Source organism: Aedes aegypti, chromosome 2 (assembly GCF_002204515.2).
Source record: "Aedes aegypti strain LVP_AGWG chromosome 2, AaegL5.0 Primary Assembly, whole genome shotgun sequence".
Lineage (NCBI taxonomy): Eukaryota > Metazoa > Arthropoda > Insecta > Diptera > Culicidae > Aedes > Aedes aegypti.
The window spans coordinates 237,017,773-237,043,994 of NC_035108.1; the positions used below are offsets into that span (position 1 = coordinate 237,017,773).

Consider the following 26,222-nt stretch of genomic DNA (forward strand, 5'->3'; position numbering starts at 1 on the left):
TATAATAATTTATTAGATTTTGACACCGTGAGCCATACTAAAGCCTGATTGACAATTGGAAAGTAATTTCTTGGCATAACCTGATGCATGGAAAATTTCTGCAACGATTCGATCGCGGAAGTTCTTTTCTGATCACATTACGCAGTGAAAAAATGTCAGTTCAAACAGGAGTCGCTGTTTTTTCTGCAAGGAATCGGCGAGAAATTTCTTGAGCGATTCCTTTTCAGCAGCATGTTGAGCTTGAAAATTAAAAAAAAGGTATGACTACTATGATGTTCCTCACAAAAAGCTTCCCAATAATATTACTCGATGGGCCAATAATCTCTTCGACTCTTGGAAGTTCGACTGTAGAATGAGTTTGGTTTATTTAGAAAGACCAACCAAAGAAGGCTGTTAGTGGTCCTATTGTTGACGCCCCTTGCTTTAATAATTATTGAAATGTTTTGGCCTTGGATCATAGCCTCAGAATAGTAATGCTAGTGCCAACTGACCCAATGCCTGATCACTGGAAGCAACTGTTTTTTTATGATTAAGTAAGAATATTATGAATAAGTTCCAACCAAAGGCCAATGTTTTAGGAAACATAAAAACTTTGGAAATAAATTCATATTTTGGATTTTTTTTCGCGACCCACCAAAGACTGGCTCACGACCCCCCAGGGGGTCGAGACCCACAGTTTGGGAAACTATGGTCTAAACAGTGTTGCAAAAATCACAAATCACCTCCTGAAACGGTTCATCTAATAACAAGATTTAAAATTATACTTCGATTTTCATCATTATAAACATATTTCATCATTATCGTCTGACTGAAGAATTACTAATTGCACAAGTTTTCTTATATGCCAGCTTAAACGTGAATCGGTACAATGAACCGGTTTAAAAACAACACATTTCAGTTGTTCGAACAATCTGCTATCAATTGATAACAGTAAACTTCACGGGTTATTTTCTGAAATGCATATAAATGATTTTACCGGTTCACAAGTGCATCTGTGGAACGAATCGGTTCAAAAAGTTAAAATTATAGCAGCGAACTTTAGCGGTAATCTTCTGAAATAAAAATTATTGATTGTACCGGTTCGAAATTAAATTTTGAATAAATCAATATGTTTAATGAACCGGCTCATCAAATTACAAGGTATAACATTACACCTTGATGCTCATTATTTTAAAAATACGTCCAACTGAAGAAGAATCACTAACTGCATAAGTTTCCTCATATGCTGGCTCAAAAGTGAATCGGTAAAATGACCCGGTTCAAAATATGACACATTTCAGTCGAACGACTTTTCTTCCATCAAAATAAAACAGCATTTTTTTTCTAATTATCTTGTATAAAATATTTTACCGGTTCAAAAATGATTCAGTGAAATGAACCGGTGCAATAAGTTACACATTACATTTGTAGGATTAATCTTCTATCAAATGTTAACAGTTAACTTCACGGAATGTTTTCTGAAATAAAAATAAATTTTTCAACCGGTTCAAAAGTGAATCGGTAGAATGAAACGGTTCAAAAATATACACATTTGAGTTTACGATTAAACAGCTACCAAATTGTAGCAGCAAACTTCAGCGGTTATCTCCTGAAATAAAAAAATGGATTTTACCGGTTCGAAAGTGAACCGGTAAATTGAACCGGTTCATCAAAAAACAAGATTAAGCATAACGTTTCTCCTCCCGTTGGAATTATTTTTTTATCTATAGCAGTTCACTTTTGGGCGCTGGAGAGTTAATGATTTGCTAAGAAGAGTGAGAATAATTCCCAATATAATAATAGTCAAATTCGCACTTTTTCGGAACCAACTGTTGATCATAATGACTTATTATAGCGAGTATTTGTAATTCCGGAGGAGTAATGCTGTTTCTGAACAGTGCAATAACTGTTTGGGAGGATTATTGTGCTGTACGGATTTTGATTCATAATTCCAAATTGAATCTTAATCCGTACAGTGCAAAACTTTAACATATTTCATCACGTTTTAGCAAAAAAAAATGTGAAGATGAAATATAACGCTGATGATTTAAGAAAAAGCGTTGAAGCAGTGTACAATGGCCAATAATTCCAGAAAGCTGAGAATGCTTAAGGTATTTTGAAAATCGCCGAAAGAGATGCGGTAATACAGGAGATTGGCAAAATGATTGAGATAAGTAGGCAAAATTTTGCCTAAACTCAAATGCTTATAACTTAACGAAAAATCGATGAAATTAGATGCATCCAGAAGCAGTCGACGGCAAATTTTGTTAAGTTTCAGGAACTTGCTTGGCCATGCATATTGGCCTTCGGATACCGGAGATGTTCTGAATATTCCGATATGATGTATAAATGACATTATTTTCTGTCGCTTGAATTTTTGTGCGATGTGAAGTTGTATAGATGTTAACATTTTTTCTTGAAACTAAAACTAATTGGAAGTTGAATGCCGGTGAACGCATTAAGATTCGTTAGAAATCTTCTGATATATGACCATTTCGGTAAAACTGGTTGCGGAAAATATGGTCAGTCATGTTTGTTTTTCCAATCATGTAAATATTATCCGGATCCAAGTTGGCATCAAACTACAAAATTATGCTTTCGGCAGCACCATTAGATGCATGGACCACTATATAGTAGGTTCCGGGTGATTTGAGGGAAGTGGCCAATTAGGAGCATGTTAGGAACCATATCAATATGAGTATCAAACTTTAAGACTTTCGAAAGTAAAGCTCCCGGGAGCATTTTCAGAACCAGCGGCTGCTAGACCACTGTATTGCAGGTTACAAGTGCCCCGGGAGATGTGGTCATGTTCCAAATTGGCCACTTCTCTAGGGACCCCTGGAATCTACTATACAGTGGTTATTACATCTTGTGGTTCTGAAAATGTTCCACATCCTCCAAGGCACATGGAACCTACTATACGTGGTAGACGGTGATTCTAAAACTGCTTCCGGAAGCATGAATTTTATAAACATTGAACTTTGTTACCTAAATTGATATGATTTCGTCCATGTGTGAAAATGGCCACTTCCATCGGGGTACCTCGAATCTAGTATACAGTGGTCATGGCAGCCGGTAATTCTGGAAGTGCTTTCGAACGCATCACCTTCGAAAATCTCAATATTTTATACCCATATTGAAGTAACTCCGTACATGTTTTGATTTGGCCACATCCCCTGGAGCACCTCGAACCTACTATAGATTGGTCATGGCAGTCGGTGGATCCGGAAATGCTTCCGGAATTATCATTTTTAAAAATCATGATGTTTGATGCCCATATTAATATGCTTCCAAATATGTTCTTAATTGGCTACTTCCCCTAGGGCACCTGGAACCTACCATAGAGTTGTCAGTGCGTGTAATGGTTCTGAAGCATAATTTTGAAGTTTGATGCTCACTTGGAATAAAAAGACTAAGATAAAATTGACGTTTTTAGTATTGAAGTTTTGAATTTTGGGCAGCTGTACGGATTTCGAATCACGCGTGTACGGATTTTGATTCAACCTTATTAGAGTGTACGGTTTTCGATCCAAGACAAGTGATTTTAATTCCGTTTTTTTTAAAGGTTTCTACTCAATTTCAGGCTCATGTTGGGATTAATTATGTCTTGAAAGATGTGAAAGTCATAGAAAAAGTGTGATTGATTGTCTTTTACAAATCCAAATATTTGTAACAGAGATTTTTATTTGGCTTAGTGCTTAGGTGTACGGATTCCGGTTCCACACGGTAGAAAAATAGTTCTGTATTATTTTTCTAAAGAATTTCTTTTTCTTAAAATATTATGTTCAAAACGGACCTATTAACCATATGATGCATCAGTACCTAGCGAATTCATTCGCATTATTATGTCCAAAGAACAGCTTAAAAAACGACTTAAGGACAATAGAAGTAAACCATAGTATTTAAGAAATTATTGTAATTATAGTGTGTAGTCTACTTATGCTTGACGAAATAAATAAATAAATAAAATATTACTTCTATTGTACTTTAGTCGTATTTTAACCTGTTCTTTGGACATAATAATGCGAATGAATTCGCAAGGTACTGATGCATCATACGGTTAATAGGTCCGTTTTGAACATAATATTTTAAGAAAAAGAAATTCTTTAGAAAAATAATACAGAACTATTTTTCTTGAAAAACATTTATTTTTCTTGAAATATTTTTCTTTTCTACACGGTTTGAAGTAATGTTGTTGACGAAGAGAACCATTGTGAATTTCCGACGTTGATTTAGTGTTTCGAAGTTAATGAACACGCAGCGTGCTTTATATGACGGAAGTGGCAATACAGTCCAATTCAATTTCCAAAGTGCGCATAAAAGGAATTGCTTCTGTACTGTATCTATGCGTTCTAGGTAAGTCCAATAAAATAACTGTATAATAAATGCGGTGTTGATTTACTTCGTGCACTGAAGAGCCAATCCTGGGAAAAGTGGCGTTTTCCGTGCAACTCTTTAAATAAATAAATAAATAAATTTTAGAGATACAGTATTGGAAAAAACATTTGCAACTTTTTCGAATTTCCATACAAAATGGTCACCTTTGGAGACTCAGGTCTCAGTCATTTGTTGACCGAATTGAATGAAATTTTCACAGTACGTCAGAAATAACTTGAGTTTTAACATTTATTTTTATTGATTGGAAATTTTATGTCCAAAATATATGTTGAAATTCAAGTTGTGTCTGACGTGCTGTGAAACTTTCATTCAAATCGGTCTACAAATAACAGAGATCTGAGCCTCCAACGTTGACAATTTTGTATGAAAAATCGAAAAAGTTGCAAATGTTTTGTCGAATACTGTAGTTCTTAGCACTAAAATGACATTTGTTTGAAAATTTCTGTACATGAGCCACTTGTTTGGTCTTTGAGTTTCCCCCCTCCCCTCTTCAAAATATAAAACCACGTGGTTTTTGGGCGACATTATGGCAAACAACGATCATTTACTACAGGTAAAGGCTCCCCCAGATCTAAGCGACATTTTACGGTGACAGCGACATACAATCGCCGCGATTTCGCTTATGTTTCGCTGCAAGCACTGTTTGATGAGCGCGTTAAAGCCACAGCGATGCAATTTCGCAGCGATTCGCGTCGTGTCGGACAAGATGATTTCATAAAAAAGTGCTTGCAACGACACAACAACGAAATTGCGACGATTTTTTTGTCGCTGTCACCGTAAAAAGTCGCGTAGATTTGGGGGAGCCCTAAAAAGTTAAAATCGTGGTTTATTTGTAAGATATGAAATCGTACACAATGATCAATTTATCATAATTTAAGCAACCAGAAGATATCCTCCCTCCCTCGGAATGCTCATGTAGGTACTGAGTATACGCGTCTTGGTAAAGAGAACACGTTGGTTGGTTGGTTTTACAAAACACGAGTAAGGAGCTACTGGGAGTGGCAGACGCCGTAACTGCTCTTGATTTAATAAGTAGATAATCATCAGTATAAGTACCGTTTTGACTTATTTATGATTTAGAGAAAGTCATGCTGAAACCCAAAACAAAATAGTACATAAGCGGTGCAAGAACGGCATCAAGTAAATTAGGTTTGAAAGTGCACCTGATGATCGTAAATAATGAACTTTGCATCATGAATCAACTCAGTGCGCATGAATGTTTTCCACCCCTCCTGATGAACTTTGACCGAGAGCAGTCTTGTTCGGTTCCCTGCCGACGATTTGGCATTCGAAAATCATGTGTTCCGTCGTTTCATTACAAAAGCGCTTGCATTAGACTACTTTCGATTAGTCCTATCGCTAGGCTTCGTCTGAGTCAGTTTGATTGCAAGCCAGATTTAGCAAAGTTTTCAGAACGCGGTCGCGCTCAGGTGGTGACACTTGCTTTACTGCTTTGGGACCTAGTCGTTGCACTTTTAGGTTCCTCGCCCCGCGCGCTGGGGTCATAAAAAATGAGTGAAAGCAGTATTTTGACGCGGACAAGGGCGGAATGATTTCATGTTTGTTTATTATACCAGCTGGCGTTCGGTTGGGATTGTTCCCATCGATAGCATGAGCAGTCGCATACGACCGACGAGATAACGTGCGGTGGATTGTGGAATTGCGCCTAAAACGCGACCTAGTGTGGAATGCCTAAATCTAATCGGAGGAAAAAATGTCAAACAATAACAAAGAGAAACTGGTGCAGCTTATAGAGTGACTTAGTTAGCGTAACCTCTATTCGGAATATTTCGAGAGGGAGTAAAACCAACAAGGGAAGTGAACCAAGAAAAATAAATTGACCCGTTCGTTATCGGGGAAATTGATTTCAGTGTGCGATTATGGTAATTTTGATAAGTTTGTGGTGGAAATTGAAGGAAGGAATTAATTATAATCGAATCTAAATAATGAATTTGCCTTCATCCGTTGACGCCGGTTGGTAATCAAAAAGAAAGGAAGGCGAACATTCCCATATCAGACGTCGTCGCACAAAGTAGATGACGAATTTGCTAAGTGGATGAATGAATATCAACCGCTCGTCGTCACCCTCTACGGGTGGCCATTAGCTACGGAATAAAGGGTGCCAGAAACGTGGAGCTTAGCGTCATCTAGATGTAACATTTCCTTCCCGCAGTCCCCGGTGCTCTTCGCGCGTGGATTCGTTTTCGTCGTGCATGCACGCGGAGTGTGTTTGTATGGGGGGAATCGGTCTACTTGTTGTGGCAACCACCAGCCAAAAGAAAATCCAACGAAGAGGGTAATAATGTAATAAATTTTTGTGGAAAGTACAATTTCGTGACAATCGGCAATAAAAACATTTCAAACAAAGAAAACCAAAAGTGTAAAAACCGGTAGAACACAGGCCAAAGCGGAGTATAAAACGGAAAGGAAATATCTCCGCCTCGCATTGCTCCCTTCTTGAATGAGAGCCGGAAGCACCCACCTCTCCAAGTTACCCGCAGACCAGACGGGATCGGCCCCAATCTTGCCGCCAGCTACCGTCTCGGGAAGTGTGAGAGAGAAATATTTATTATGCAAGGATAAAGTGAAGTGAGAAAACCCAAAGTGTTTTATTTTTCCTGCACTCGTTCACACTCTCGGTCTCAATTCTGGCACTGGTTCTGTTTTACTTCGTCTTGGATTGGTGCACAGAAATCGTGAAACATTTCCTACACACACAATATGGATAGTGCCGGCGCTTATCCTTCGCTGTGGCGCAACTATCATCGGCAGCAAAACCACCGCCATCATCGCCATCATTAGAGGAACCGCCAGCACTGCTCACCAGGTTCGGTGCAAAACGGGCAAATACTGGGAACTGAACCGAAACATGTTCAATAGGGTGTCCAATAATTAAGCTCTTTCCCGAATCTAAGAGGATGATTTCTTTGGTAATGAATAGTAACTCCCCAAGTAATCAAATAGCCTTTTAATTTGCCCTGCATGCTAATATAGTGCTATAACACAGCGGACATGTCATATATTATAGCTGTATAATAGCCCTATAAGGCTACAAAGGCGAATTAGTGTGCTAGTGGTTACTTGGGTCGATGATGGCTGATACTTAACGTCCAGCAACTCAGCACATTATTGTAACTTCCCGTATTCGCTGTTGGATGTAAATGGTTTATATGTACACAATAGGTAAAATCATGTACTTTCAGGCCTGGATCTGAGGCCGGCAATTGCCCAGGGCCCCCATTAGAGGGGCCTTCGAGGATTGAAATTTAAATATTCGATAGCTGTTCCCTACAAAGATATAATAATTACTTGAGATATTTTTTTTTTTTGGTACCGTAAAACGGGGTATCTTTGATAATGCGGGTATCTTTGATAGTGCGAAACCCACCACATACTAAACGAAATAACATAATTTCTGTTAATCAGTTAAGCAAAACGAATGCAAAACTAAAGAATATTAGTATGACACTTAATTTAAGAGCGGTTTTCATTTGAATCAAGAACATTTGAGGCTTTTTAAACGAATATTAAAAATTGACACAATTTGAGCATTTCGAAACGCTTACAAACAATCTGTTCTACGATCACTATTTGATGTAGTTTTGAATAGTTGGCCACTTATCTTTGAAAGCCTAGTTATCATAGAACTTGAATACGGTCTCAAATCTCTTAGCGAATAGCATTTTCACAAACAGAGACCATTTTTGTAATCTAAGTCAGAAATTTACATATAACGTTAAACGCCTAGAGGTATGCAATGCCCTACAAATGTTCGTAATTCATTCAATCTTGTTCTATTCATACTCCATTATCAAAGTTACCCCAAAACAGAAAACCAACTTTCGATTGTATGAAAAATTATATATCCATTCAAAATAAACCTTTTTGCAATCTATCGACTGCAATCGATAGCTAGGATGCCAGTACTTGCTTTAAAAATATAAATTATAATTCTTTGAAACAACATACATAAATATTCAAGTTTTCTTCGAAAAAACTATCAAAGTTACCCCGTTTTACGGTATCTTTATCTCACAGAGTGGTTTTGGTTAGTCAATATCTTTCGGTTGATCAAACGAAATCGTTCATTATTCAAAAACGTTCGAATTTAACCTCCATTAGAAGTTTACAAACTTGCGCAATAGTGCGCTTGGCGTCTTTGCAGATCTTCTAAAATATAATGAAACCTGAAAGGTACTGCATAATTCACAGAGATAGGTTTTCGCTAAGAATCCTACATGCAATTTAAAGAACTTTTTCACTGTATATGTTTTGATAAGGTTTTCTTGAGATATTTTTTTTTCATCACAAAATATAAATGGTAAAGTATTTTAAATTTTATTTTATTTTCATTTATTTAATTAACATTTGTATGTAACAATGTTCATAATACTTCCGATGATTAAAAGTCATTTTTTATTGGTACAGAAAAGTATTATATTTTGACGTATGAAGGAAACGAAGAATTTTGATTGGAGATTGCAAACATATGATTTAATCTTATTTTCATCGTGCAATTTCAACAAAATTATATCTGAAATAAAAGTCAAAGTCCTATTTTGCATGCTTAGTGGATTAGATCACACTTTTTTCATAATTCATTGTTTGAATTTAAAGCAAACATCAATGAAAGCAGTGTTTTATACAACTTTAGCGGCCTTTAGCTAAAATTGTGACGCGATCAATTTATGTTCAGAAAAGCTGGCTCCGGGTTGCACATCAACAAGGCGATGGTTTTTAGGGATCTGTCTCTCGTTTTCTTGGCCAAAGCGTTCTTTCTTGAGTATCGTAAATTCGATTTGAGAAGGGACTATTAGAGCTCGGCTTCTGCTCAGCATAATTACCTCCAGGGATTCGCTTCAGTACAGCATATCTGTTGATAGGATGAATCCCAGCTGCTTCAAAACCTGCTCTTATTCGGAACACATCCCTTCCTGTCTTCAAGCGTACTCCTCTATGCTTTTTTAGCGGTCTGAAAAATGTTAGATGTTGGAAATATGGTTCAACACCTTGATCCGTACGGTGTAGAGCCACTTCGGAACTTCCATGATTCATGTTTTTTGATCGGATTGCCTGTAATTTTGCAATAAAAAGCGCTTCAGTACAACACATATTGTGAGCTCTAGCTTTCAAAAAAACCCACTGCCGATGTGTATCAAAAGTGCCAAGAATAGGATCCGGCTTCCTATGTTTTTGCCTTCTTCATTACTTAACTTAAGTTTGTTATCAGATACCGTGTACCCCCGCTAATTTGAACGGTATCTCATGCAAATATTCGGGGTTCGTTTGCAATTTGAACTTCTGGTCACCCTAGTACCGTAATTTCTGGTGAAATTGATCATTTTTCTTGGTTTTTCAGGTCTGTTTTCTAAAATGTTGTCGATTCCAAACAACTGAATACAGGAATACAAGTACGGCGGCGAACCTCATTGGCTCATGTACTAAACATTTCTAACAAATGTGATTTTAGTGCTAAAAATCACGTATAAAATAAAAAAAAATCGGGGAACTCTACTGTCCATAACTGCATATTTGTAACATTCGACAAAGGTAGGCACTGAGTAAATGGAATACCAAGTGTGCATTTTATTGCGGTATGGGAGGAAATTAAATTTCAAAAAATTACTACGAACTCAAAAGTGCTTATTTGAGGCTGATATTTTGTACAATTCGTATCGCATACTAGGTGAATAGTCAGAAAATAATTCTGATAGAAATTTCATTGCTATTACATTACGAGGCTTATGTAAAATCCCAATGTGACTGTTATGCGGTTATAATTACCAATGTGACAAAACAACTTGATATTTTTTTCGAATTTTCTAGAACAATCTCATAGATTTCATTAAGTTGATCGAAAGTATTTATCATTTGATGTCTCTCCATGGTATTAACTCCAATTTGTCAAAAAATGTCGAATGTGACTGTTATGCATTTATGGGCAGTCTATTTCGGGGTGAAATTGATCACTTGTCAATGCAATTATTGTCAGTTTTGAAAACAACCACTTTACATAACTAATTTGGGATCCCTGAATCCGTTTATGCTGTCTAAATTCTTAACAATTTTATATTTAGGCACATATAAAATAATTAAACTTGAAGGATACCGTGAAAAACGCCTAAATGTATGCAATTTCCAATGAAATTTTCTATTAATTAACATAAATTCAATTATTTCAACAAAATGACCAGATTGGTACGAATTGTGATGATGCATTCTGTTGAAGGGATATATTTGAGGCATCCTTAGAAACTTTCAGCCTGACACCATGTCCGAATCCTTAGTTCGAACTTAAAGTTTATGGATGTCTTCCAATACCACAACAAACATGATTTTGGAAATTTCCATTATTTTAATTGATATGAACATTCTTTAACGCAAAAAACTTCACAACATATCACTCGACAATAGTTATGACAAACAACGTTCATTTACCACAAGTTTACTTGATATTGGTGTTCTATTAGAAAAAAATGAAATCGTGTGTCACGGTGATCAAATTCACCCTACTGATCAATTACACCCGAATTTACGGTACCTTGTTTCTGGTTACCTCTTTCACTGTTTTGTTTTGATTCTGCGTTCCGTTCCACAGCATTCCATTTCATTTAACTCCGTTCCATGAGCTAAATGACGTTTGAACCATTTTTTAACTGAACGATGTGCAAATAAACGGGGTACAAATTAAAAAGTGTTCAGATTAAATGTGGTCACCCCGTTGGACCCGGTAATTTTGAACACTTCTCAAAAAATTAAAAATGCAAATATTGTCCCTATTTACATAACTGCCCCATGTTTTATGGGATTTCCTAAATAAATGGGACACTTTTGCGAAGAGAGGCATCATAGGTTTGGTATGAAAATACATGTGTTTTGGTACGCTTGTAGCGGGTTCCTTTTGGTCCGTCTTTGACCCATGTTGGATAGAGATGGAGAGCAGCATACGCTAAATACGGTGGAAGAGTTTTTCCATCAGCAGGTCCAGCAAACATCATATAGTACGAAGATTTTAATGATCTAGCATCCGATCGACGTGCTTATGTCTCCGTCGAACAATCACCGTCTTATTTTCCGGGTCTTCAGTAAAGTTTGCTCCGTCATAGTTTACTATGTTCTCTGTTAATCCATCTGGGGCAAACTTTGGCTCCGGAACGCTTGATATTCTGGAACAAGGTAATTCAAACAGAGCATGGATGGTTGCTAGAGAACTTGCTTCTTATCTCGTTCTGGTCCAAACAATATTTCACCAATCTTTTAATTCTGACCGGTTGGAAAGGATAGCCCGTAATCTGGTTGACCTCGCTGAGCTGTTCTTCCTGGGCGCTAATTAGTACTTTGGAAGTTTCGATTTTCCCATATGCAGCTGCTTGCATTTGTTGTAGAGCGTACCGAAGGGAATTTAGAATAGCGATGATGTTTCTCGGATGATCTGACTCACGTTAACGGCTCGCAAAGCAGAAGCTAATGTTTCCGGCGAGTACCGTTAAGTCACCAGTCATCGTGCGGCTTCCATTCACCGTGCACATATACAAATTCCTACAGAATATTCATACAATTTTCACAAATTATTCTTTTGTTAGCAAAATAAGATAAAACTGATGAAATGAAGTAGTTTTTGTCACAAAGCATTTTGAAAAACATAGTTTAGGTAGTCAAAATCATTTGATTTCTTTTTGATAATGAGATGTTTTCAACACTCTTAGTAGAAACGCCAAAAAATCACATTTTTCATTTTAACGTTAGAGTGTGAAATTTTTCAAAATTTCACCATGTTTTCACTGTGGATACTACTAATTACATGTGTTTCATCGTAATGAAATTATTCGATAATATTAGATTTATTGCTATGTCGTGATTAAATAACTTCATATTTAGTTTTTGATTGAATATGGAATGGTTTGGACAATACAGTCAAACGTTCTATAACGAATTTAATGAAAAAATAATTGTTTATCCAATGTTTAAACTTTTTATGTTTTTTTTTTGTAAATGAAGATTTGAATACTCTTAAAAATGAGTGCGCACACTATTAGCAACATAGTTGCTCCATCAACAGCGTTTTTTCAAGATACAAAATTAAATCATGACGAAAATTATAGGGGGAGATCCCCCAGTGCCGGACAGCACCCAATACCGGACAAAGTCGAAACATTGAGAAATCATGGTCCAATCAAGATGGTGTATTAGTAGAAAAGAAAGCTATTATGTAGACTAATGTTTGCGTAGAATAACACATCCTTGAAATATGCATCCCTTTTTGAAAAAGTAGAAAAGTTTGGAAATCTTTAAAAAATTGACGTATCTTCTTAATTTTGAGCCTATTTAGTAATTATTTTGAATATGAAAAAATACTTTGGATCCCGCAAGCATGATCGAACATAATCCTTATTTGATAGTATGAATGTATTTTGTACCATAATTGAAGTAAATATGGACAAATTACAATTTTGGTTAAGCACCTCCTGTCCCTCAGTTTCGGACAGCTTGATTTGTTATATGATATATTTGTAATTATGGTATCAGTGTCTCAAAATACTTTCATTTTTCATGGTTTCCGTCGACCATGGTATCAAACATGCAATAAAATTAAGAAGAATGAACATTCATAACAACATCGTAAAATGTGCTATTTTTCATCATATATGAAAGAGGTTTTTGATAGGCATCTTGCAAACTAAGAAAAACTCAAATTATGTTTGTAAATGTTGCAATTGCATTGACTTGGTAACTATAAACTATTTCTATAGTGTACACATTCAATGATGTTCAAATTTACAGAATTCGAGGCATTTCCAGACCGTGTCCGGTATTGGGTGCCACCTTTCAAGATCGATCAATTTGGTACTGAAGTACATCATCAAAACTCAATGTCAAAATTCATATTAATATTTGCAAATTTATTTTTGTACACCATAAAATTGATAATATTTATCATAAATGGGTAACACGAGCCCATCAAATCAATATTTTTCGAATTATGAATTTAGTGGCTTAAGTGTCCGGTACTGGGGGATCTCCCCCTACGCACGGTGAATGGTGCACTAGTGTGCACGGTAAATGGTTGCATAGAACGGTACGAGGCGACCTTAACATGACATATTCAAACATAATTTCTGAGTATTTTTTTGTTATGCTTCACTAGTTTTAGATTTTTCTCTGAATTACTATATAATTGCACGCTACGTAGTGGTGTTCTAGTACGCTTCAAATTATTTGGAAAAGTTATATAATTTTTCGAAGTGCAAATTTTTCTTAAATGCACGGTGAATGGTAGCTTGACGGTAGTTGGAATATGATCTTGCACCCAGTCACGAAACATATTTCCGTGGTATTCGAGATTTTACTTATTTTATTAACTTTTCAATAACTGTAGTTGAACAGATCCGCAACGATGTAAAACGTAAACATTAGAGCTGCTGCTTGCTTTGATGGGTAATTTAAACGATTGTGAGTTGCTATGTTTGTTAAAGTTGTCTTGACTCTCGCAAACACCAGTATAGAAGAGTGCATGGTGACGTCACGAAAAATACTCCTTACCTGTCCCTCTTTCATCACGCTAAATTGACTGTCCTGCTCTTTGACATTCACTGCTGGAATTGCTTAGATTTTTTATATGGACCCAAGTAACCAAATAGCACTTTAATTCGCCCTGCGTGCCAATATAGTGCTATAATACAGCTGACATGCCCTATATTAGCCGTACAATAGCCCTATAAGGCCAAAAAGGCGAATTAGCGGGCTAGTGGTTACTTGGGGAGTTGACATTTACTGCTGGAATTGTTGACATTTCTTTCATATGGAGTTTCGAGGTTATGTCAGACGATCTATGCGAAGCTGCCATCTCTATGATTCCAACATGTTCTAAGCAACCGTTGGATAGTCAAATGCATGGCGATGCGGATATTGTTGAAAAAAAAAAACAAAATGTTTAATCTGATAACACATGTAGGCTCAAATTTTTCAAAATAAAACTAGCTACGACTTTTATTTTTTGTCGTATGATGGTTGAAAAATCTTGCACGGTTTGAATTAATATTTTTAGCGATTAACAAATCGTGAATTTAATCGTTTTATATACAGATTGTTAGTTCATTAGCGGTAAGTTTGGAATCTGATTGTATATTTATTAATTATAAAACAGGGTATTGTCAAATTCAATTCTTACTGAGGAAGTTCAAACTGATCAATGTTTCTCCGGATTACGGTACATATACTTCAAAATGTTCGCCAGTTCAAGAAGTAATATTTTACATATAGGGTGACTGATCCGGTGGTAGTGTGTGTCAAACAATAGTGTTGGTGCAGATTTTAGTGTGTTATATTCCATTTTTTTCGTGTGTATTTTGCTAACATGGCCCTTGCCAAATTGAAATGAATGTTTTGAAAAATCTTGGTACCGTTCAGATTCAAATTACGGACAGCTTGAAATTTCGGACACTTAATTTTGTATGGAAAACATTTCACACGAAATGTTTCAATGTTTGTCGTCCAACAGTTCTCATTTTCGAGGCTCGTCTTAGTAAGCATTTTGAAAAGATATCTATGAAAATTTATAATGTTATAAAGACCTATAAGACCTGTCTTTAGTGGTTGGGCAATTTTGATTGATGATTTAACTTGTCTGTCTATGATTTTCATGAGCTGTCCGGAATTTGAATCAAAGTGTCCGGAATTTAAGGCAAAAGTAAGGCATCGTCTGGAATAAGTATCATGAAAAGTTTACACATTTCTATTTATTTGAAATTATTCAGATTACGGAATCGCAATCTTAACGCACCATTCGTAGGTTAAGTGTTGTCAAATCCCGATAACGTGGAGGAATCGTACAGAATGATTTATTTTATATGCTTTTCGATGATTTATACTTCACTAAGGCCTTAAGTGTCCGAAATATGAATGAAACCGGTATTTAATAGTGAAATAGTGGAAAACAATCAAAAACCTTAACTTATTTTCCCTTTTGTACCAGTAATAGTGGCCTTAATGGGAATTCAATGTAGAGTAAAGAAGGGCAATAGTTCAAGTGGGGCAAGAGATTCTTTTCTAAGATTTCTAGCTCAATCCAAAACAAATGTTATAAATCTTCTTGTGGTTCGAATGCTATTCAAGTAAAAAAAAATCACTCCAAATATTATTGAGATCAATTGAGCGTTGGAAAAGTTATGGCATTTTGTTGTTTTTAGACGCAAAAAATTTTAATTTTCGGTCGAAGAACAAAATAAAAAAATATCATATTCAATTTTTTATGTAAGGGCATTTCTAGGCTTATCGCAAGAATGCACTTGTTTTATGTAATCTTTTGATAAAAAATAGTAAGTATAACATAGTCTGTCCGGAGACTAAGTTCTTTGACGTTAGTTCTTGACTTCTAATTACTACCCTTGGGAGTAGCAGTACCCGGAGACCAGGGTGCTAAAGGATGTTTCGGTATGTACCGAGTACATTGAAACGCATAGTATTGGAGTCAGAACAAGACTGAGTTGTTCTTTCAACATGGGTTCCATTTATTTGCCTTTACAATTGATCAGTTACAATTTGGTTACAATGTCAGAAAGAGATAGATGGAGACGCCTAGGACGGCGGTGACAATATTTCGGCGATAGCATTTTTGGGTTGAAACCTGAGCCTTAGCGCATCGTCCAAACGGACGACCACCAGCGTGGCTAAAGTACAATCAGCAAAACATGTGGCGCACTCGAGTGCCTCGATGCAAACTGCTTACGCATGTTGCACCGAGGCCATCGTTCGCACTTACGCGGACCTGACCTATTCTGTTGTAACAAAACATAATATGCATTTTATTGCTTGCGCTGATTGACGAGGGAAATATGTGTTTGGGTCGATATGCAGTGCCGGATTTGGCCTTCGGGGGGCCCGGGTCAGATCTCATAAAAGGGGCCCTTTCATACAAAATTCAGCACGTTTTAGAATTCCACAAACCAACGTATTGAATTTGAATTTTGAACGAGATGGTCGGTCCAAAAATATAAGGGGCCCAAATGAAAAGTGAGTTGTGAGCTATATACAATAAAAATTCAACTGTTTTCAAGTTTTCCAATAGTGCTTTTAGGTGATTTTTCCGTTCAATATAACAATTCGTAGAAGACTGGCTCGTTTTTCGGCTTCTATATAATGTTGATAGAGTGAAAAATTGCTAAAAATCTACATAGACGTCATAGTACAAAGCTCTTGTTGATTCCATTTACTACAAGTTTCCAATTTGTCTCCGTTACCAACGCCATTAAACGAAAATCGAGCTACCACGATATACCTCCCGGATGAGCAGCAGGGAACCCTGATCCCAATCCCTACCATGTTCTTCCTTCAAAAATTGTGACCACTAAACTCGAGTTGCCACGAGTACCGTGGCTCTATCCCATATTAATTTTATACTGCAAAAGTCAATGAATTGTATACACTAAAAATGCGTTAAACGCGATTGAACCTCAAATAAACGAAATAGTAAAAAAAAAGTTTGTCTCCGGTTGGAAAAAAAAGTATTTACAGTACTGGCAAGAATAAATGTTGTACTTTGGGCTGATTTTCATTTGCCCCCTCGGCACCCCCCCAAATCCGGGCCTGTCGATATGTGTATAGCACAAGTATTTAACCGAAAACACAAGTTTACGGCTGATATAAAGTATGCCTGTCATAACAGAATCGATATTTTGTGTTTCAGACAGCGAACTTTTAACCCATATTGGATTCGAACTCCGCCTCATCCGTTCATTTAAGACAAATCATTTTAAAACTGATATAACTAAAACTGGGTAAATATATCGACACAAGTTTGTTGTAGCCAATGTGTTCAAGGTTCACTGGGTGGTATTTATTTCTTTCCATAGACTAGAGGTTTACTGTAAATATTGATTATACCATTAAGGTCGAACTTTTGCCCCACCTTACTCTAAACGATTTCATCATTCTTAGATTATTTTTTGGGCCAAATAGGATAGGAAAGCTTTTGAATCACGTATTCAGATATGAAAAACTTTATTTTTTTGGTCCTACTACTGCCTCCCACTGGTAAAGACTCCGTATTATTACCAAGAATATGCAGTAGACTGGCCCTTAAACAAAACGGTTGTAAATTTCAACGGGGCTCCCCTTAGATATGAGCTTTATGGTAAGAAAAAAGCTCTCTCAAAATTTTAACCCAATTGGTTGCTCCACCAGCTGGCGCATTCAATTTGATGTTTGTATGGGATATTCGGTTAAAATATATTCAAAATCGACCCTACCCATTACCCCGAAATCCAAAACCCCGAATGACATTACCCCGAATTCTAATATGATGGGGAAATCTCATAAATACCATCATGTCAAGGTAATTGTAAATTCGGGGAAATAGCATTCGGGGTAATGGAATTCGGGGTAATGGTAGATTCGGGGTAATGGAATTCGGGGTGATGGCATTTGGGGAAATGGCATTCGGGGTAATGGGGTAGAATCATCCTGGAGGGTGCTTCGTGAAATCATACAACTTTATTTTTCTTCCATACTGAGCTGGGCCAGTCTAATATACAGTATCGGACATATAAAATGCACTTAAGCCGTTTTCCCATATAAAATGGTCAACAAGTCCTGCGAAAACTATTGATTGAACAGTTACAGATAGGTTAAATTTTGCCAAAAAAAAAAAAAAAAAAATGCACCAAGACACAAAATAATGTAGCATTAAAACTACGTGTCGAATCATCTTGGTGTCTCAAACGCTCTGTTCATTAAGTAATGCGCTGAAGACACTAAGAGGATTTGACACGTAGTTCTACTATATCCTTTTTGCCTCGATGTTTATTTTTGTTAAAATTCTACCTATCTGCAACTTTTGAATCAATAGTTTTACATAACTTTTTCAATAGTTAAGGTAATTTGTAGTTCGTCACAGAAAAAAATGAAATCGATTGAGAAACGGCGGAGATATAGCTTTCTGAAGTTGGCCATCTTGTATGAGAAAACGGCTTTGGTGCATTTTATATGACCAATACTGTAGTTATCTTTAAGATGTGCCTTTAGCTCAGCACAAGTTTCAATGTTCAGAATTTATAAAACACTTATAAGAAGTTCTGACCGAATGTCGTGTACTCTCAAATGTACACCAATTCCGTTTACCTTATGTTCGGAACGGAATTACAGTCACCCCACAGTTATGGATCAACTAAGGGCCATTTCTTATAACAAAATATGACTTAAAAACATGGTGACGCTGTACAAAACAAAATTACTTCCCTGGCACTGCAGAATATAGTTGTTTTCAAGAATACACCTCCAAGTACTCGGTTATTTACGAAAAAGTGTCGATTTCGATAGAAATTGCAAACGATGTCCACCCCACAGATGTGGATCAGTGGGAGAGGAGGATCCCTATTATGGATCAAATCGATTCGTATTATGGATCAAAACACTATAACAGCAATTTATCTGCGAGGTAATCGAATGGTGTGCTTTTGAAAGTATACGTTTTGGCGTTTGTTTCGGAATCGTCTTATCTTTGATTCATAACTGTGGTATGGGTTTCAATGCCCCACTGTTATGAATCAACGTTTCTTGGAAGACGGTTGACATTTTTATTTCCTACGAACGGAAAAAATATACTCGAGCATATTACAATTGATTGCGATGCTGTACAGATTTAGGTTTCACGTAGGTAAAATGTGTTCTGCGCAATTGCAACTCTATTTGATGAGATATTCCCGTTTTAACCCAATTTTGATCCATATCTGTGTGCTATCCATAACTGTGGGGTGACTGTACGTAGCTTTCAGCTGAAAGTATCTCAATTTGTAAATCTAATAGATACTGAAGCTGTAATAGAAGTTGAGTATAAAAAATTGGAACAAATCAATTGAAATTAAAAATTGTTCCGTTAACCTTCCAGTCGTCGCGCGGTTAACCATCGTCAGAGCCACTACGCTGCTGTTGTGAACATAAAGCGAGCTTTTTTCACAAGTGTTGTACAAAATACAACAGCGCGACGACTGAAGTGTTAAATTAAAAAAAGAAGAATAATCTAACAATTGACCATACAAGAACAACCCTTAATGATTCGAAACAGAGCCTGATTTTGCGACACCCTATTAGTCCTAGTGGTAGCGGGAGCAAATTCGAATAACTACTACCTTTGCTTAAGTACGATCAAACTCATACCCACACCGTTTCACACACACGCACAAACTCGGTCCCACTTAAGTACGTACTCAACAGCTTAGAAATTCTGCCACTCCGCGCTCCCGGCACAAGAACAGGAAAAGAAACAACCCCACCAGGAAAGCGGGGTTCTGCTCGAACGTTGTTGGCATGAAAGCATTAACATCGAGTGCAATGCTGCTTGCAAGTGTTTTACTGATTTTAAATGGATTTCTCATCACAAGCACGCACAGCGAGGAAGGTAAGAACCATTTTCACTACATACCGACACTTGAACATGCAAAGTACCGACAGTTACGTTGATGCAAACATTCCTACCGACACACGACTTCCAGATATAGATCATCAAAGGGGAAGGGCCTTAGGCTGCGCTGATGGGAAACGGGATTGAAACTTTGTGTGTTTGCATTCTAATCGTAATTTGAAAATGTGATTCATTCGCTTTGATGGTGAGGAAAACGAAGACGACGACGATGATGATGATTTTAATAATCTGCAGATTTGCCAACTCAAATAGAATTTTCGAAATGAGTTATTTTACAGTCTGCTCTCTAACGAGAACTCTTGGTGACAGACTACGGACAGGTCTATTTGTAAGGTAATCCAATCATCTTTGTAAGCTAGCAGAAAAGTTGTTCAGTTCACAGCTTTGCAAAAATGTCGTTATTATACAGTTATCAATTAGAAGTTCTAAAGTAGTTTCAATCGACGAGTGTTAAAATAAAGCACTAAATCTTTAGTAATTTGAGATGCACCCATGCGCTTGAATGCAATTTGCATTCATTTGAAAGCAATTGCAGAGAGGTGAAAGATTAAACTCTAAAACAAAACTGAACAAAATGATTATCGTCTATGGGCATGAGATTGGGCGAAAATGCGTATGACTGATTGTCCAACAATTTAAGTAATTTAAAAAAGACAATTTACACCGTCTTCAGCACATAGGCTGCACAGACTGAACGATTACTAACATTAGGCAACGGACAACGCGAAACACCCAGTAGCCCAGTGATGGATTTTTTGTTTGACGAAAAGTTTCCACCGACTGGAGCGGGAATCGAACCCACACTTCGTGGCACAATACGCCTAGACGACTAACGCCGCTAACCGCGAGGCCACGAAGCCCACATTTTTTACCTTGTCTTTACCTTGTCTTCTCCTAATTATTCAGTTATTAACTGAAAGCATTCTTTGCCGATTGACCATTTTTGCATGTTGCAAGTTGTGTGGTGGGACAAATTATAGTTTTTGTAAAATCAAAAGAAAATAGGTTAGTGGAAATGGGTCATGAACAAATTATGTCAAGCTTCAAAGGAGAAAGGGAGTCGGGCATGGCATGACAAGACTTACAAAATTGTTGGTGGTATAATACAAAAATCATGACACGGGAAAGGGGGAGGGGACTCAAGAAGTCCCATTTCCGCGTGACACAATTTGTGTAGACATTGAAAAAAGATAAATATCGATTAATTGACGACTTTGAAACGTCAAAACTTTGAAAAACCATTGAAAAATTTAGCAAGTTGTTTGTACCGTAATTTCGGGTGAAATTGATCATTTTTCACGTTTTTTCTTGTCTGTTTTCTATAATGTTGACAATGCCAAATAATTGAATGCAGGAAAACAAGTACCAAGGTGAGCCTTATTGGCTCATGTACCAAAATTTTCTAACAAATGTCACTTTAATGCAGAGAAATATCTCTAAAATAAAAAATCTGGGAATTCATTTCGGGGTGAAATTGATCACTTGTCAATGCGATTATTGTTAGTATTCAAAACAACTCTACATAATAAATTTGAGCTCCCTGAAACCGAATATGCTTGCAAAATTCTTTACAATACAATATTTAGAGAAATAATGTATAGTTAAACTTCATGAATTACACGGAAAACGCCTAAATGTATGCAATTTCCTAAGAAATTTCGTGATATCTAACAGAAATTTAATTATTTCAACCAAATGAGCAAATTGGTACGAATTCTACTGATGAAATCTGGTTTGGGGATATATCTCAAGCATCCTCACAAACTTTCAGGTTTATACCATGTTCAAATCCTTGTTTAGCACTAGAAGTTTATGGATGTTTGTCAAGACTGCACTGTACATGATTTTTAATTTTTCATTATTTTCCATAGAAATAAGCCTTATTTAACGTAAAAAGCTTCACAACACACAGTTTGACAATAGTTACGACAAACAACGTTCATTCACTGCAGGTTACATAGATATTTGTGCTCCATTAAGAAGAAATAAAATCGTGTGACACGATGATCAATTTCACCCTACCGATCAATTTCACCCGATTTTACGGTACTTTTCTCACTGCAATGTAATTTAAAAAGGTTTTTTTTTGTTAAAAAAATGCAGATTACTTTCTGTAGCTTTCGAGGTTTCAATCAGATATTTCTTCAAATCTTTTTTTAGTTACATGATTTTGTTAATTGATAGATTAATGGCTCTTAATATTGGCTTATCATTTTTTTTGAAAATTGTTCATAAAATAGTGTGTACTATAAGTAATAATTAATATGATGGTAACAAAATATCAAAATCATTGCCTTTGTGGACCCGGATATCAAATATCGTAAAATGAGCTGTCCGAATTAAGTTTTACAAATAAAACATCAAACTATTTATTTTACGTTTTTGAACCAGTTAAAAAAAATATCTAATCAATAATCTAATAAAATGTAATCACTTTAAACAAATATAATATAACGTGAATCTGTGGTCTTATCTCACGTAAATCTGAATACGTTATCTTTTGGGAACATAACAGTTGCCATTCCATAATTCAAAGTAAACACTGAAAACCGAATTCTCATGAAACATATTTCGTTTTTGCAATGTTTGTCGAAGTTTTGTCTACCGTGATCATAGAATGAGCATGAAAAGAAGTACAAACAAATATGTCGAGGGGAAAAAGTTGATTGTGTAATCAGTTAATCTTTTCATTATTAGAGTAGAATCTTCTATTGACTTGGGTGTCTCATTTTTTGTTAAGTATCGTTACTCTCAGTTTCTCACACTTTCGCCCCCTTTCTAGTTTTTTCGCCCCCCTAATTCCATTTTACAAATTTTCGCCCCTCCTGGACCTGAAAATCGTTCCCAGGGGGCGAAATCAACCACTTTGGAAATCACTGCACTAGAGTAATTTGAATTTTACCTAATCTGCTAGTCGACTTTCAAAAACCTTTTTCGTATATGATGATAAATAACACATTTTTCGTTTTTCCCTTAATTTTTATTCTTCTTATTTTGTTTGCTATTTTGCTTATTTTGATTGGACTAATGTGCAGCTAAAACGACGTGACATAAATACCTAAAACTATTCTCGTATCTTGTGTTGGAGACCAGCAGCACAAGACACTAAGTTAGGATATGCGCTATTTCCACATTGTCCAAATTTTCACTTATTACTGGATTTCCCTCGTGCCATTTTAAACGATTGAAAAAATTCATTAGAAGTCCCAGGAGTAAAATTAATTTCCTTGTAAGAAGACAATGGAAATACCAGCCGCGTTTTCCCGTGTACTCTACAATTCTCTCACTGAGACATGCGTACAGAACCGTAAGAACGAGTCAGGTAAGATGCTGGAACCGGTAATAAATTTCCACTAGGAAAACAATAGGACATCATTCATACTGTGCTGGATTCTGTGGGCATGGTGCAGTCTTACTCGTGGAGGAACCATAGATACCATGGCACGATACAACGTTCTTCGACAGTAAGGAGTTTCCCAGCAAGAGTGGAAGATTGGAAATTTTCTTTCAACTGCTCTCGAGGGCGACGACTTTCTACGAAAAGGAAAGCCATGGTGCTTCGCAGTGGGCGCCGAAGGCCGAGTATTAAGACGTTTCATTGTCACTTGTCTATTATTATGTATTTTTTGTTTGGTTTTAAAGGAAGGCTATAATTATTTAATTTGTCTTGATTGAAATCAGTGGTTCAAGTGTTTTAAACTTGATTTAACACTTGTTGTGGAAAATCTGACATACATATATAAGTTGGAAATCTATTTTCAACTTGGGCCAGAGCAGTCAAGTTATTGAATTTAATTTATATTTGAGTTTTCTTGAGTCGATATCACACTAACCTGGTGTATATATGGACCAAAGTTTGAATACAATCCTCGCATTGATAACTTATGGCATTTTCTGTAATTAACTACAAAAGTATTTTAAGAACATAAAAACTGCTAAAGATCATTTCTCGCGTAACTTTTCAAAAGGATCTAACATTGAGGAGCTCTCTTTGTTTACTTTCTCTTAAATTAATAACTAAGCCATGGAACAATAGCCAAGGACATTGTATTTCGATCTATGATGAAAAACTTCTCAAAAGCTTCAGAAATGCACTGTTATAATCGGAAGAGAGTGAGGGAGGAGAGAATTTCTCATTGTGTCATAGGACCTGTAGTAAAGTTCAGCGAGATTTGTTTCCCGGACTTTTTTTTTATTTGACTTCGAAAATTTTAAGAGCAAACACACTCTCAGTCATTGCCAGCACCACCGCTTTATTTGTACACAGCTATTAATTATTAGGTAAAATTTTACTGGGTTTTTCAACTACGGAATTTTTGGTTACCGAAAATTCTACACTTTTCCATGCGGTTCCCGTTTTGCTTTTCAGGTTTTTGATAAAAAGAACAACTGATTGTAGCATGACCAGATCGAGCGGATTTGTCCCCCATAGCATTTTGCATTGCATACTCAATACAGCCTTTGCGCAAACGGAAGTTATAGAAATCTGTGACGAAATCATTGTTTCGAGGTTAATTTCTCTATTATAAATTTGTTTTTCATGTCTGAGCCGGTTTGGGTGTTCAACAGGATTGATTTCGTCACGGACTCATCAAGAGGAAGTGCTCAAATGAGTAATTTTTGTGATCATGGATCTGGCTCCTGGCTTCGGATGATTTGATAATAGGAATCTTTCTCACTTCTGGTTTTTGCACTTTCCCGCATGTATGCCCGACCAACAGAGTTGTAACAGATTTTGTTACTCAGGTAGCGCATTCTTTTCTAACAAAATGTGTTATAATTCTGGCTGGTTAGTAGTTAAAATAACAAAAAATATTACACAATTACTTCTACGCTAAACAAAATTTAAACGATATATGTTATAATTTAAACAAAAAAATAACTTATTATGTTTCAAATCAAACAAAATTATAACTCATTTTGTTATTTTCATTGACAGAATTATAACAAAATTTGTTAATTTCTTTGCCCTCAGATTTTTTTATAACAATTTGTGTTAAAATTAAGTTTTAAATTGAAACAAAAGTTCTTCTAACAAAAATGAATCAAAATTGGTTATTTATAATAAATTTGGATATAACTGTGATATGATTCTGCTGTAATCCACTGATCGGGTGTACATCAGATTGTTTTGATTTGTTTTTGACGGTAAACCAGCGAAAAATATCAAGTACCGTAAAACGGGGTGTCTTTGGGGTACGTAACCCACCATCTACTAAATCAAATATCATATTTACTGCTAATCGATTAAGTAAAATGAATGCAAAACTAAAAAAATATTAGTATGACACTTAATGCTAGAGCTGTTTCCATTTGCATTGAGAACATTTGAGGCTTTACAAACGAATTTGAAATATTTAAATGGTTTTAGCATTTTTAAAACGCTTACAAACAATCTGTTCTAAAATCACTATTTGATGTAGTTTTGAATAGTTGGTCATTTATCTTTGACAGCCTAGTTATCATAGAACTTGAATATGGTCTTAAATCCCTTAGCGACATGCATTTTCACAAACTGGGACCTTTTTTGTAATCTTAGTCAGAAATTTCCATACAACGTTAAACGCCTAGAGGTATGTAATGCCCTATAAATGTTACGTAATTCATTCAATTTTGTTCGATATATACTCCATTATCAAATGTAACCCCAAAACAGAAAGCCAACTTTCGATATTGTATGAAACATTATATATCCATTCAAAATAAATCTTCTGGCAATTTTTCAAAATATAAAATATAAAAATTTAAAAATATAAATTATTATTCTTTGAAACAGCCTTGACTGCCTGGTCGGGTAAGTTGCAAAATTAGGGTGGTTGACAGAGTATTGAGTTTTACATATGTTTTTAAAATTTCGACAAACTGAAGCTTGATTTTTTGCAAGTTTGTTTTTTTTTTTGCTCAAATGGCAGGCAATTAGACTGCTTTGCACTGACGTTTTGCCTTTTGCATTCAGCATAATGTTGAAGGTGATGAATTTTATTTATTTTTCTATCGAAATTGTCACAAAATAGTATAGTGAAAGGGCGCACACTTGTGGCTTGATGAACAGCCACAAAAGCATATTTTCCGACACAGTTGGTGATAGAATGATTCATGTAATATTTATCAGGTTTCCAATCATAATCATTAAAGCACAACCTTTAGGAATTTTATGCCCGAAGAGAAAAGGAAATGTTAGAAGTAGTAGACAACTTTGAGAATCGGTCTGTCTGAGTTTGCGAGTGTTTGGTGATAATAGCATATATTTTGTTACATTGACCGTCGATTCTTTCGATCGGCGTGTCAGCAAACAAAATTATCAATACAGCTATTTATAAAATCTACAGTGTATCTCATTTTATTCTAATGATAATAATGACACATTGCTAGCTGCAACGTCAAAAGAATCATCCATTCTATCAAGTCGTGCATAGGGTCAAGGGACCAA

The 26,222-nt window shown here is 36.1% G+C and overlaps 1 protein-coding gene across 6 annotated transcripts in view; it reads left to right on the top strand.

The window, feature by feature from the left end:
- The first annotated feature begins 5,723 nt into the window (after positions 1-5,723).
- LOC5567451 (lachesin) overlaps positions 5,724-26,222 on the top strand; it is a 135,428-nt gene continuing 114,929 nt past the window's right edge. The window contains exons 1-2 of one of the 6 annotated variants that reach the window (XM_021844510.1): positions 5,724-7,204; positions 19,511-19,768. In XM_021844510.1, the coding sequence (XP_021700202.1) occupies positions 19,678-19,768 (91 nt within the window). In that variant the 5' untranslated portion in view covers positions 5,724-7,204; positions 19,511-19,677. The remainder of the gene's footprint in view (positions 7,205-19,510; positions 19,769-26,222) is intronic. The other 5 variants (XM_021844508.1, XM_021844509.1, XM_021844511.1 and 2 more) reach the window with 5 other exon arrangements.